The sequence below is a fragment of the Heterodontus francisci genome, chromosome 2 (assembly GCF_036365525.1).
Source record: "Heterodontus francisci isolate sHetFra1 chromosome 2, sHetFra1.hap1, whole genome shotgun sequence".
In the NCBI taxonomy this organism is placed as follows: Eukaryota; Metazoa; Chordata; class Chondrichthyes; order Heterodontiformes; family Heterodontidae; genus Heterodontus; species Heterodontus francisci.
In genome coordinates this window covers 219,947,090-219,961,262 of record NC_090372.1, presented here as the reverse complement: position 1 = coordinate 219,961,262, position 14,173 = coordinate 219,947,090, and the positions used below count along the sequence as shown (strand labels likewise).

General features: G+C 49.7%; 1 protein-coding gene across 2 annotated transcripts in view; it reads left to right on the top strand.

Moving 5' to 3' along the window:
• zftraf1 (zinc finger TRAF-type containing 1) overlaps positions 1-14,173 on the top strand; it is a 204,447-nt gene that overhangs the window by 153,809 nt on the left and 36,465 nt on the right. Inside the window, exon 4 of one of the 2 annotated variants that reach the window (XM_068015976.1) lies at positions 7,771-7,806. The exons of the other annotated variant lie outside the window; for it this stretch is intronic. Within the exon in view, the coding sequence (XP_067872077.1) occupies positions 7,771-7,806 (36 nt within the window). The remainder of the gene's footprint in view (positions 1-7,770; positions 7,807-14,173) is intronic. 2 annotated transcript variants of the gene reach the window in all.

The window sequence follows — 14,173 nt, the reverse complement described above, 5'->3', positions numbered from 1 at the left end:
TTGAGGCCATAATCAGATCAGCCAGGATCTTACTAAATAGCAGAGCAGTTTCATGGGGCCAAATGGCCTGCTCCTGCTTCTAATTCGTATGTTTGTATGTGATGGGGGAATGGTGATGTAGTGGCTGAAGGATCAGGCACTGATGGTAGAGCAGAGAACCAGGGTCGCACGTGTAGTGGAGGAGGAAGAGGAGGAGAAGGTCCTCGCGGGCACAAAACACTGGAGGAGAGGCTTTGGAAAGATCCTCTGGAGATCGTAGTTGACTGGAGCACAAGGAGCAAATGCAGTTTTGGCAAGAACAGAACGCAGGCCCTTGTTGAGGAATTGGGCCACAGTGTCTTAGGATGAATTGTGGAGGATGGGTGAGAGAATTGAATGCGACACAATGATAGCAAGGCAAGTGAAAGAGGGCATGAGGGAAAGATGGGGGAAAAAGGAGTGAAAGGCAGTAACAAGTGACAGGACTTGTCAGAGGTGCCAAGATAAATGATGCATGGTTGGGGAGCGGGAAGGATAGGAGAGAGGGATGGGGCCCTGCAAGAACTGGCTGAGAAATCAGGAGTGTGTGTGGGGGGTGGGGAGGGGAGTGTGTAAAGACAAGGAAGGGATGAGAGCACAGGATGGGATTGTTGGAGAGAGGGAGTCCAGAGATATTTGTTAAATTTTATGACTTTCTAACGAAAAAGTATTTTCATTTAAATGAAAATCTTTCTCTTTTAGCTCTTTCGCAACTACTCACTACTGAGTAAATAGGGACAAAAGCCCTTTCACCAGTGCTGCAGTGTAAGTGGGGAATGTGTGTTGGAGAATGGCCTCTCTCCCCATTTCACCTCCCAGCCAGTGAAGACACCTTGCCTCACTCTGTGTGTCTGAACAGGAGGAAAGTAGATTACAGGCACTGCCCACACTCTGTAGCTGGATAGTCTAGAGCAAGGATGTCCAGCTATTGAGGATTGGAGCCTGATGCTTGTTGCAAAGCAGAGAGTGCGCCCGGTAACGTTGCATAATAATGCAAACTCCATTCACGAAACAGTGATGCCACCGTCCTCGTTTACCTCACTCGTTTACCTCACTCGTCATCCCCTGGAACCTGGTTCTTACTCTTTCCTCTTGTTCTTTCTGTCTCCCTCCCCTTTTTCTCTCTGTCTGTCTCTCTCACTAATGTTCTCTCTTCCTCTCCCCTGACTTTCCCCGTTTCTCTCTCTTTCTTCATTTGGATATCTCTGTTTTTCCTCTGTGAGCATAGCACAGGCAGTGGGATAGAATGGGAGCTGGGGTCACTAACACAGCACAGGGTGTGGACAGAATGGGAGCTGGGGTCACTAACACAGCACAGGGTGTGGACAGAACGTGTGGCTGGGGCCACTAACACAGCACAGGGTGTGGACAGAATGGGGGCTGGGGTCACGAACACAGCACAGGGTGTGGACAGAACGTGGGGCTGGGGCCCCTAACACAGCAAAGGGTGTGAACAGAACGTGGGGCTGGGGCCACTAACACAGCACAGGGGGTGGACAGAATGGGAGCTGGGGTCACTGACACAGCACAGGGAGTGGACAGAATTGGGGCTGGGGTTACTAACAGAGCACAGGGAGTGGACAGAATGGGGGTTGGGGTCACTGACACAGCACAGGGAGTGGACAGAATGGGGGCTGGGGTCACTAACAGAGCACAGGGAGTGGACAGAATGGGGGCTGGGGTCACTAACAGCACAAGGAGTGGACAGAATGGGGGCTGGGGTCACTAACACAGCACAGGGAGTGGACAGAATGGGGGTTGGGGTCACTAACAGCACAAGGAGGGACAGAATGGGAGCTGGGGTCACTGACACAGCACAGGGAGTGGACAGAATGGGGGTTGGGGTCACTAACAGCACAAGGAGTGGACAGAATGGGCGCTGGGGTCACTAACAGAACACAGGGAGTGGACAGAATGGGCGCTGGGGTCACTAACAGAGCACAGGGAGTGGACAGAATGGGGGCTGGGGTCACTAACACAGCACAGGGAGTGGACAGAATGGGCGCTGGGGTCACTAACAGAGCACAGGGAGTGGACAGAATGGGGGCAGGGGTCACTAACACAGCACAGGGAGTGGACAGAATGGGGGCTTGGGTCACTAACACAGCACGAGGAGTGGACAGAATGGGGGTTGGGGTCACTAACAGCACAGGGTGTGGACAGAATTGGGGCTGGGGTCACTAACAGCACAGGGAGTGGACAGAATGGGGGCTGGGGTCACTGACAGCACAGGGAGTGGCAGAATGGGGGCTGGGGTCACTAACAGCACAGGGAGTGGACAGAATGGGGGCTGGGGTCACTGACAGCACAGGGAGTGGCAGAATGGGGGCTGGGGTCACTAACAGCACAGGGAGTGGACAGAATGGGGGCTGGGGTAACTAACACAGCACAGGGAGTGGACAGAATGGGGGCTGGGGTAACTAACACAGCACAGGGAGTGGACAGAATGGGAGCTGGGGTAACGAACACAGCACAGGGAGTGGACAGAATGGGAGCTGGGGTCACTGACACAGCACAGGGTGTGGACAGAATGGGAGCTGGGGTAACTAACACAGCACAGGGAGTGGACAGAATGGAAGCTGGGGTAACTAACACAGCACAGAGAGTGGACAGAATGGGAGCTGGGGTAACTAACACAGCACAGTGTGTGGACAGAATGGGGGCTGGTGTAATTAACACAGCACAGGGAGTGGACAGAATGGGAGCTGGGGTAACTAACACAGCACAGGGTGTGGGCAGAATGGGAGCTGGGGTAACTAACACAGCACAGGGTGTGGACAGAATGGGAGCTGGGGTCACTGACACAGCACAGGGAGCGGACAGAATGGGGGCTGGGGTCACTGACACAGCACAGGGAGCGGACAAAATGGGGGCTGGGGTCACTGACACAGCACAGGGAGTGGACAGAATGGGGGCTGGGGTCACTGACACAGCACAGGGAGTGGACAGAATGGGAGCTGGGGTCACTGACACAGCACAGGGAGTGGACAGATTGGGGGCTGGGGTCACTAACACAGCACAGGGAATGGACAGAATGGGGGTTGGGGTCACTAACACAGCACAGGGAGTGGACAGAATGGGGGTTGGGGTCACTAACAGCACAGGGAGTGGCAGAATGGGGGCTGGGGTCACTGACACAGCACAGGGAGTGGACAGAATGGGAGCTGGGGTCACTAACACAGCACGAGGAGTGGACAGAATGGGGGTTGGGGTCACTAACAGCACAGGGTGTGGACAGAATGGGGGCTTGGGTCACTAACACAGCACAGGGAGTTGACAGAATGGGGGTTGGGGTCACTAACAGCACAGGGAGTGGACAGAATGGGGGCTTGGGTCACTAACACAGCACAGGGAGTGGACAGAATGGGGGCTGGGGTCACTAACACAGCACAGGGAGTGGACAGAATGGGGGCTGGGGTCACTAACACAGCACAGGGTGTGGACAGAATGGGGGCTGGGGTCACTGACAGCACAGGGAGTGGCAGAATGGGGGCTGGGGTCACTAACAGCACAGGGAGTGGACAGAATGGGAGCTGGTGTAACTAACACAGCACAGGGAGTGGACAGAATGGAAGCTGGGGTAACTAACACAGCACAGGGAGTGGACAGAATGGGGGCTGGGGTAACGAACACAGCACAGGGAGTGGACAGAATGGCAGCTGGGGTAACTAACACTGCACAGGGTGTGGACAGAATGGGGGCTGGAGTCACTGACACAGCACAGGGAGTGGACAGAATGGGAGCTGGGGTCACTGACACAGCACAGGGTGTGGACAGAATGGGAGCTGGGGTAACTAACACAGCACAGGGAGCGGACAGAATGGGAGCTGGGGTAACTAACACAGCACAGGGAGTGGACAGAATGGAAGCTGGGGTAACTAACACAGCACAGAGAGTGGACAGAATGGGAGCTGGGGTAACTAACACAGCACAGGGTGTGGACAGAATGGGGGCTGGGGTAATTAACACAGCACAGTGTGTGGACAGAATGGGGGCTGGTGTAATTAACACAGCACAGGGAGTGGACAGAATGGGAGCTGGGGTAACTAACACAGCACAGGGTGTGGGCAGAATGGGAGCTGGGGTAACTAACACAGCACAGGGTGTGGACAGAATGGGAGCTGGGGTCACTGACACAGCACAGGGAGCGGACAGAATGGGGGCTGGGGTCACTGACACAGCACAGGGAGCGGACAGAATGGGGGCTGGGGTCACTGACACAGCACAGGGAGTGGACAGAATGGGGGCTGGGGTCACTGACACAGCACAGGGAGTGGACAGAATGGGAGCTGGGGTCACTGACACAGCACAGGGAGTGGACAGATTGGGGGCTGGGGTCACTAACACAGCACAGGGAATGGACAGAATGGGGGTTGGGGTCACTAACACAGCACAGGGAGTGGACAGAATGGGGGTTGGGGTCACTAACAGCACAGGGAGTGGCAGAATGGGGGCTGGGGTCACTGACACAGCACAGGGAGTGGACAGAATGGGAGCTGGGGTCACTGACACAGCACAGGGAGTGGACAGAATGGGGGCTGGGGTCACTAACAGAGCACAGGGAGTGGCAGAATGGGGGCTGGGGTCACTAACAGCACAGGGAGTGGACAGAATGGGAGCTGGGGTCACTAACAGCACAGAGTGTGGACAGAATGGGAGCTCGGGTCACTGACAGCACAGGGAGTGGCAGAATGGGGGCTGGGGTCACTAACAGCACAGGGAGTGGACAGAATGGGGGCTTGGGGTCACTAACAGCACAGGGAGTGGACAGAATGGGGGCTGGGGTCACTAACACAGCACAGGGAGTGGACAGAATGGGGGCTGGGGTCACTAACAGAGCACAGGGAGTGGACAGAATGGGGGCTGGGGTCACTAATAGCACAGGGAGTGGACAGAATGGGGGCTGGGGTCACTGACACAGCACAGGGTGTGGACAGAATGGGGGGCTTGGGTCACTGACACAGCACAGGGTGTGGACAGAATGGGGGTCTTGGGGTCACTGACACAGCACAGGGAGTGGACAGAATGGGGGGCTTGGGGTCACTGACACAGCACAGGGAGTGGACAGAATGGGGGGCTTGGGGTCACTGACACAGCACAGGGAGTGGACAGAATGGGGGTTGGGGTCACTAACAGCACAAGGAGTGGACAGAATGGGCGCTGGGGTCACTAACAGTGCACAGGGAGTGGACAGAATGGGGGCTGGGGTCACTAACACAGCACAGGGAGTGGACAGAATGGGGGCTGGGGTCACTAACAGAGCACAGGGAGTGAACAGAATGGGGGCTGGGGTCACTGACACAGCACAGGGTGTGGACAGAATGGGGGGCTTGGGTCACTGACACCGCACAGGGTGTGGACAGAATGGGGGGCTTGGGGTCACTGACACAGCACAGGGAGTGGACAGAATGGGGGGCTTGGGGTCACTGACACAGCACAGGGAGTGGACAGAATGGGCGCTGGGGTAACTAACACAGCACAGGGAGTGGACAGAATGGGGGCTGGGGTCACTAACACAGCACAGGGAGTGGCAGATTGGGGGCTGGGGTCACTAACAGCACAAGGAGTGGACAGAATGGGCGCTGGGGTCACTAACACAGCACAGGGAGTGGACAGAATGGGGGTTGGGGTCACTAACAGCACAAGGAGTGGACAGAATGGGTGCTGGGGTCACTAACAGTGCACAGGGAGTGGACAGAATGGGGGCTGGGGTAACTAACACAGCACAGGGAGTGGACAGAATGGGGGTTGGGGTCACTAACAGCACAAGGAGTGCACAGAATGGGCGCTGGGGTCACTAACAGTGCACAAGGAGTGGACAGAATGGGGGCTGGGGTCACTAACAAAGCACAGGGTGTGGACAGAATGGGGGCTCGGGTCACTGACAGCACAGGGAGTGGCAGAATGGGGGCTGGGTTAACTAACACAGCACAGGGTGTGGACAGAATGGGGGGCTGGGGTCACTGACACAGCACAGGGAGTGAACAGAATGGGGGCTTGGGTCACTAACAGCACAGGAAGTGGACAGAATGGGGGCTCGGGTCACTAACAGCACAGGGTGTGGACAGAATGGGGGCTCGGGTCACTAACAGCACAGGGAGTGGACAGAATGGGGGATGGGGTCACTGACACAGCACAGGGTGTGGACAGAATGGGTGCTCGGGTCACTAGCAGCACAGGGAGTGGACAGAATGGGGGCTCGGGTCACTAACAGCACAGGGTGTGGACAGAATGGGGGCTCGGGTCACTAACAGCACAGGGTGTGGACAGAATGGGGGCTGGGGTCACTGACACAGCACAGGGAGTGGACAGAATGGGGGGCTGGGGTCACTGACACAGCACAGGGAGCAGGAGAGAAGGGGGCTGGGTTCACGAACACAGTGTGTGTTATGGGTTAAAGCACTAATATTTTAGAGTCCGTTTGAACCCACTGTCAGTTTTGTTGTCCTTTTGCCCTGCTTTGATTTTTTCTGCTCACCGAGGCATGGGATGGTGAGGGCACATACCCACACAGGAAGATTGTGGGGCTGAATAAAGGGAGCCCACCCAGAACAGCCAGTCTGCTGGGGAACTTCGTTTGCAAGCAAGTGGTGAGCGTAAGAAGAAAACAAACGTGCATTTATTTAGCACCTTTAATGTGGTAAAAATGTCCCAAGCCACTTCACAGGAGTTGACACTGAGCCACATGGACTAATGATCCAGAGACAAATCCCACCATGGCAGCTGAGAAATTTAAATTCCACTGCATCACACAGTCTGACTGCTTTCCTTCTTGTTATCTAAAGTGTCTCCTGTATTATGTTTCACCTGCACAACTGCTGATTCCCTTGTCCAAGTCAGAAACACGTAGCAGTAACAAAGACCAAATCGCAAGGGATTTTAAGGGTAGTTTTGAGGGGCAAAATCACACTGGCTAGGAACTGGGTTAACACTGCTACTGAACTGCTACAGCACCTTAGCCTTTACACGGGAAAGCTCAGAGAATGAAATGGGCACTGAGCTGGAAAGTGAAGAATGGAGTTCTGGGGGTTGTGCAAGGTTGGGGGTAGGTGAGAGCAATCTAAAAGATTTTAGTGGGATTTGGAACGCGGGGAAGGAGAGGGTCAGATGGAAAGGGTTTTTGGAATGAGTCAGAGAGAGCAGGGGCATAGTAGACTGAAGAGGTTGTGGCATGAGGAGTGGACCAGGAGTGTCAGGCTGGATCAAGAGACATCAGGCTGAGGGGAGTCCTCAAGGTAGAACCATTGTCATCAAAGGCCAGAAATGACCAGAGGACCCTCAAAGCCAGCCAAAAGAGAATACTTTGAGCCCATCCTGCCTTCCGCTCCACCATTTAACAGATTTGGCCCGGACAGTAGTACTCCTCCCTTTAAAGCGGCCATCACATCCAGCCTGTTTTACAGATCCTACCCACCATTGACCCACTCTCGATGTCTCCAGAGGAGACCAAGTTTAACAAAGTGGACACAGCTGGAAATGAGAGGAATGACTGAATTCCTTGAAAGGATGTACTTAAATAGTAAACAAATAGCCATCAGCATTTGTGCGTGCAAAGACTGAGAAGTTGATAAACCCCCGCTCCCTGCTCCCTCCCACTCCTTGCCTGAGCACACAGAGCTTATAGGTAAAGTTTTAATCCCACTCTGGGGGGGGGGGGGGGGGGGGCTTATTTACAGTTAAAATGGGCAGTATCTTCAAAATTAATGCGTTGTTTCCGCTCAAAATGTAATTGGTTGATCTTTACTCACACAGGAACCGATTTCTGCAGTCAGACATGTCACAAAAAAGGTAGGACAGTTATACCCAATTCCTGATGGCAAAAAGTACTGATGCCCTTCTTATCCTTTCATCCAGAACTCCCCAGGGTGGCAGGGCAATTGGTCTGCCTCTCTCTGTCTTGTTATGACACAGCAAACTGTACCGCTACTGTCAGTTCCTGGGAAGAGGAGAACGAATGTGGGCGTCGGGGGGGGCACATATTCGGTTAAATATCATTTAACGGGCACCACTAGGGATAGCTGTCTCTCCCTCTATCACTTTTTCACTCTCTCTCCCCCACTCTTGCGGATTACACTGGACAGTGTAGTCCACGTGGAGTCAGCAACAAAGGCAATTCCCGCTATCGGGAATTCAAGTTAAGCGGAAAGGTTAAGGAAGCTCAGCTGGTTTCCTTCAGGAAGGGACAGGGTTTGAGACGACCTTAATTGAGCTTTTCAAGGTCACGATGGGCGTTCACAAGACTCAAAGCTGCAAACTCTGTGGTGAAGAGTTCAAATCACAGGCAATACAAATAAAACATTCTTTACTGCAGAATGTAAAGGGACAGCACTTTTACCCAAAGGGTATTGGAGTTGTGAAATAGATTCTTAGGAAAGGACATTGACCGGGATAGTACAAGCAAGAGTTACGGGAGTGGGGAGGGATTGAGGAAATATAGTTAGCAGGTGGATCAGTTGATTGATTTCTAAAGAAGGGACAGGGTTCAAAGTCCCATCTCACCTATTCCGGCTCTTTGAATTAATCCTACTCCCCTGATTTTTCATAAGAACACAAGAAATAGAAGCAGGAGTAGGCCATTTGGCCCCTCATGCCTGCTCCACCATTCAATAAGATCATGACTGGTCTGATTACAGTCTTAACTCCACTTTCCTGTCTGCCCCCAACCCGCCCATAACCGCTGACTCCCTTGTCAATCAAAAATCTGTCTAACTCAGCCTTCAATATATTCAATGACCCAACCTCCACTGCGCGCTGGGGAAGAGAAATTCGAACACTAATGACCCTCAGAGAAATTCCTCCTCATCTCCGTCTTAAATGGGAGACCCCTTAATTTGAAACTGTGCCCCCGAGTTCTATATTCCCCCATGAAGGGAAACATCCTCTCAACATCTACTCTGTCAAGCCCCTTCAGAATCTTATACATTCCTCATAGCTCCACTTTCCTCCCCTTAAAATATTTATCCAATTCCCTTTAGTAAGTTATTATTGAATCTCTTTCCACCATCCTTTCAGGCAGCACATTCCAGATCACAACAACTCACTGCATTCAAAAAATTCTCATCTCTCCCTCTGGCTTTTTTGCCAGTGAGCTTAAATCTGGGTGTCTTGGTTACAGACCCTCCTTCCACTGAAAACAGTTTATTCTTGTTTACTCAGAACTCCTTCATGATTGTTGAACACCTCTATCAAATCTCCCCTTTTGTGCTGTAAGGCGATTAATTCCAGCTTCTCTAGTCTCTTCCTGGTATTACACCATTGCCCCGGTACCATTCAGCCCTTCCTTTCCAAGGTTTGTTCAACCAATTGCTTTGTTCCTGTTCCAAAGCATCTTAAATCCTTATCTGTGTAACTTTCCTCTAACCCATTTTCTTTACTTCACATCAGAAATTCTGCTGCTTTGTCAGTGGAATAAAATTACGTGAATTACAGTACAAAAGGAGGGCATTCGGCCCATCATGCCTGTACCTAGAACCAACCATTTGACTGGAGCTCTGTAACTCTAAATCCCTTTCTCTGCCTTTTTCCTGTGTCCCTTCCATTTCTTTACTTAGCCAATTCCATTTTAAGTGCTGATAATGTCTCTACTCAGTAGCCAGTTCTAGTAGTAACATGAACTTGTTATGCTAAACCTTTATAAATGACTGGTTAGACTTCAGCTGGAATACGGTGTTCAATTCTGGGCACCACACTTTAGGAAGGATGTCACGCCCTTAGAGAGGATGCAGAGGAGATTAACTAAGTACCAGGGAGGAGGAACTTGTGATGTGGAGAGACTAGAGAAGCTGGGCTTGTTCTCCTTAGAACAGAGAAGGTTAACAGGAGACTTAATAGAAGTGCTCAAAAAGTAACGAGAAGATGCAGATTTAAGGTAATTGGCAACAGAACCAGAAGGAAATGAGAATTATTTTTATACAGTGAGTTGTTGTGATCTGGAATACCTGCCTGAAAGGGTGTTGGAAGCAGATTCAATAATAACTTTCAAAAGGATATCGGATACATACAAGTTGCAAAGAAAATTTGCAGAGCTGTGGGTAAAGAACAGGAAAGTTGGAATTAACTTAAAAGAGCTGACACAGGTATGATGGGCCGAATGGTCTCTTACAGTGCTAGTCAATCCTGCCTGAAATCAGAGGAATATCTTTAAGCAACAAGAGTGCCTTCAGTCTCTCGGTTGCCCCGTGTGTAAAAAATACAACTAGAATCTGTAAAGGGTTAGTGTGTAGGACTGATTGCCCATTAGTTTAAAACTTTCATGAAAAAAACAGGCAGTTTCACAGAGCTGGATTCCCGTGTACTAAAAATAAAAATGTACTTGTTCAGTCACCAGGAAATAGTGCCCTTCTCGTTGCTCACTTCTCATCTCAGAATGAGCAAGCATGAGTTATCAAGACCAGTCAACTTGGACTTTCAATCCTTCAGGGCCCCATTAGGAGAGGTTTGTTGTCTGCTGCCCCTGAATTCAAAATTTCTTGCTGCTTTATAAAGGCTGTTTGAGTTTAAAATCCTTTTACAGATCTGGAAGACATTTAAAATGTGTGACTTACAGAGATTTTACACTTACAAGGTTTACTTCTCAACACTGAATACAATATCAGAGGATCATGGAGTGCACTGGCCAGCTTTTGAGCTTATCCACTGACATGTTACATGTAGGGACATTATAAAAAGGCATCGATCGATCTTTTCCCCACACAGTCGGTCAACTGAATTTTGGACATTTCACCGGCAATTATCAACCTACTGAATGGCCAAAGCGATTTGTGCTTTTGTTCTTGGTGTGTGATCTAAAATAGTGTTGAGAATTTGTCTGCAGTGTACAGTAGTGTAGTGGCTGTGCCACTAGACTAATAATCCAAAGATTAGTCCTAGCTTGAGTTTGAATTAATTTTAAAATGTCTCTAAATAACAAGCTATCAGTAAAAGTGACTCTGAATTCTCTCCCTTCCAAAAGGTGCTGGGGGTGAACTGAAATTTTCAAGACTGAGATTGATTAATTTTTGTTGCATAAGGGTATCTAGGGATATGAAGCAAAGGCAGCCCGCTTGATCAGCACTCCATCCAGCACCTTAAACATTCACTCCATCCATCAACACACAGTGGCAGCAGTGTGTATCATCTGCAAGATGCACTGCAGCAACGCATCAAGGCTCCTTAGACAGCACCTTCCAAACCCATGACCTCTACCACCTAGAAGGACAAGGGTAGCAGACGCATGGGAACACCACCACCTGCACGGTCCCCTCCAAGCCACACACCATCCTGACTGGGAACTGTATCGCTGTTCCTTCACTGTCGCTGGATCAAAATTTCCTAACAGCACTGTGGGTGCACCTACACCACAAGGACTGTAGCGGTTCAAGAAGGCAGCTCACCACCACCTTCTCAAGGGCAGTTAGGGACGGACAATAAATGCTGGCCTGGCCAGCAATGCCCACATCCCACGAATGAATTTTAAAAAACACGGGTATATGGGGTTGAGATGCAGATCAGCCATGATCTAATTAAATGGCTCAATACCATTGAGGGGCTGAATGGCCTCCTCCTGTACCTATTCCCACTCCTCCTGGTTTCAGCTGGTCCTGCATCAGGCTCCATGTACCATTCAGATCGGGCAGGTGGGCGGGCAATCTAGTCACAGCTTCCTGCTGATTGTTGACACCAGCTGACTAATTCCTGCATCCACTCAGCACCTCCTCCTGAGTTGACAGCCGAGATTGGAAACTCAGCCGGTGAGGGAGCCATGGAAGCAAACCCCATACCCTTCTATTTAAGTCCTAACGATATCTGAGGCTCTATGTCAAGATTGAAGAGAAGGTGGAGATTTTTGAGTTGCTGTTGGTACAGGGCGGCAAGTCACGACTCTGTGATCCATGAACTATGTTGGACGGAGAATATTTCGCGTATATTTTGTTCGTTTTTCTATTTCTCACATTCTCAAGGTGACAAGGTCATGTACAACCATGGTCTTCCTTGTGTTACAACCGAGGCAGGGGGAGTGCACTGCCTTTTCTAGTTCCACTTCTCCACAGGTCACAAATATTTTTTTTAAATGTTTACCCCGTTACTGATGCAGTCAATCATATACTCTACTCTTTATCCCAAAATAAAATACACCAACCAGATCACTTTAATAAACAACAAAATTATCAGTTTATTATAAAACAAGACTTAATTAGTAATGAAGCAAAGCATTAACACACAGATTGAAATATGAAAGCTCCCCTTTTTAAACTTCCCACACACAAACTCACATACACTGAAAAAAATACAGAAATTCTCCCTGCAGTTATCTGTTACAGAAAAAAAAAAGACAAAAAGGAATACTTTGGGCAAAAACTTGCTAATTCTTGAAGAAAAAAGTGAAGATATGGAAAGTTGTCAGTTGTCCCTTTTTGGTCTGGCCTCCCAACTACGCGTAGACAGCTGTCTCTGGGATCTTTCTAGAGCAGGTCTTTTCAAGCGACATTGAGGATCAGTTCGGCAGGCTTTCCAGCAGAAATGTGGCATCAGGAGTTTCTGGCAGGCGTTTCAGGAGAAATGCAGTATTAGTTTCTCTATTTCTTGCATTTGATTCTCAGGAAGTTCTCAAAGAGATGGAAGAGGGTGAGCTGAGGGTGGCTGCTCTCTTGGCTCGTTTTCTCCCAACTGTCTTCGAAACAGTTCACACCCCAACACAATGCCCAAAGCGAAATCAAAAAGAATATCTCAAGAGTCAAACCTCCTGACCTCAATACATCTTGACCTGTCATTTCTCTGTAAACATCTCCCTCAAGTCACCAAGTTTCTGTTGTTTATTGCTCAAAGCACATGACTTCCAGCAAGGCTGCTGTTAAACAACATCTCAGTGTCCTTTCAATGAACTGTCAACAACAAAGCAAAGTCCAACTTCTTTGAAATCTTCAACTTTCCAATGAATCCATCTTCACAATTTAAATATACGTCCTCAAAAACATATACTTAACAAAAAAATATAGAAGCACTTTCGTAACACTTGACATTTTACCTTGATTGTGACTCAGGGTTGTGCGCGGCTATAGCTCAACGCAGCAGGGACAGAGGGGGAAGTAGAATGAGAAATGGTTAAATGAAGGGTGTCACGCTTAGCTTCTTGTTACCATCACCCGTGCTTTAAAATGATGGGTCAGAACAACACGGGCGGGAGCTGCTGTTCTGGGTAGATTTCGTGATCTTGTTTAGCTTTACTTGCATTCCTCAACATTGCCCCATTATGTCACTGAAGAGGGAGGTGTTGAATGTGGTGGGGGGAGGGTATCTTCCTGAAGATGGCGAACTCTTGCTGGCATCGGATGTAGTGAGCATCGACTGCTGCTTCCACCCATCTGTCACTGAACTAGTAATCCAGAGGCCCAGGCCCTGGGACACAGGTTCAAATCCCATCACGACAGCTGGTGAAACTTAAATTCAGTTAATTAATAAAAATCTGGAATTGTAAGCTAGCCTCAGTAATGGTGCCATTGAAACTATCGTCGATCGTAAAAACCCATCTGGTTCACTAATGTCCTTTAGGGAAGGAAATCTGCCGTCCTTACCTGGTCTGGCCTACATGTGACTCCAGATCCACAGCAATGTGGTTGACTCCTAACTGCCTTATGAAATGGCCTAGCAAGTCACTTAGTTGTCAAAGGAAATTAGGGATAGGCAACAAATGTTGGCTTTACCAGCAATGCCCACATCCATGAAAGTATAAAAACAAAAAGCATCCAACCGTGAGCGGTGAGTATCAACCGCAAGGGTCACATCTATGCCCAAAACACAACGGAGCCTAACCTTATGCTGAGATCATTTAACAAGTTATCAGACCTGAGATCTTCCTCGGTCTGTGCAGCCCAGCTACCCGCTGGACACGCTCATGGGAGGGAATGCAGGACAGAATTCTACACAAACTATCCATTCTGAGGTTCCTTCTGCCCAAAACATAAAACCCTTGTACACAACCCACAGAATCACAGCCCAGCAGATTAGTGCCTTTGTGGGGGAGAGGAATTGGAGGATGATATTAATAGAGATGGTTAAGGGGGTGATTTGATGGAAGTTTTCAAGATATTACCCAAGATAGGGAGAAACTATTTCTGCTGGCTGAGAGTCTAAAAATTAGAGCCAGACCTTTCAGGAGTGAAATTAGAAAACAATTCTA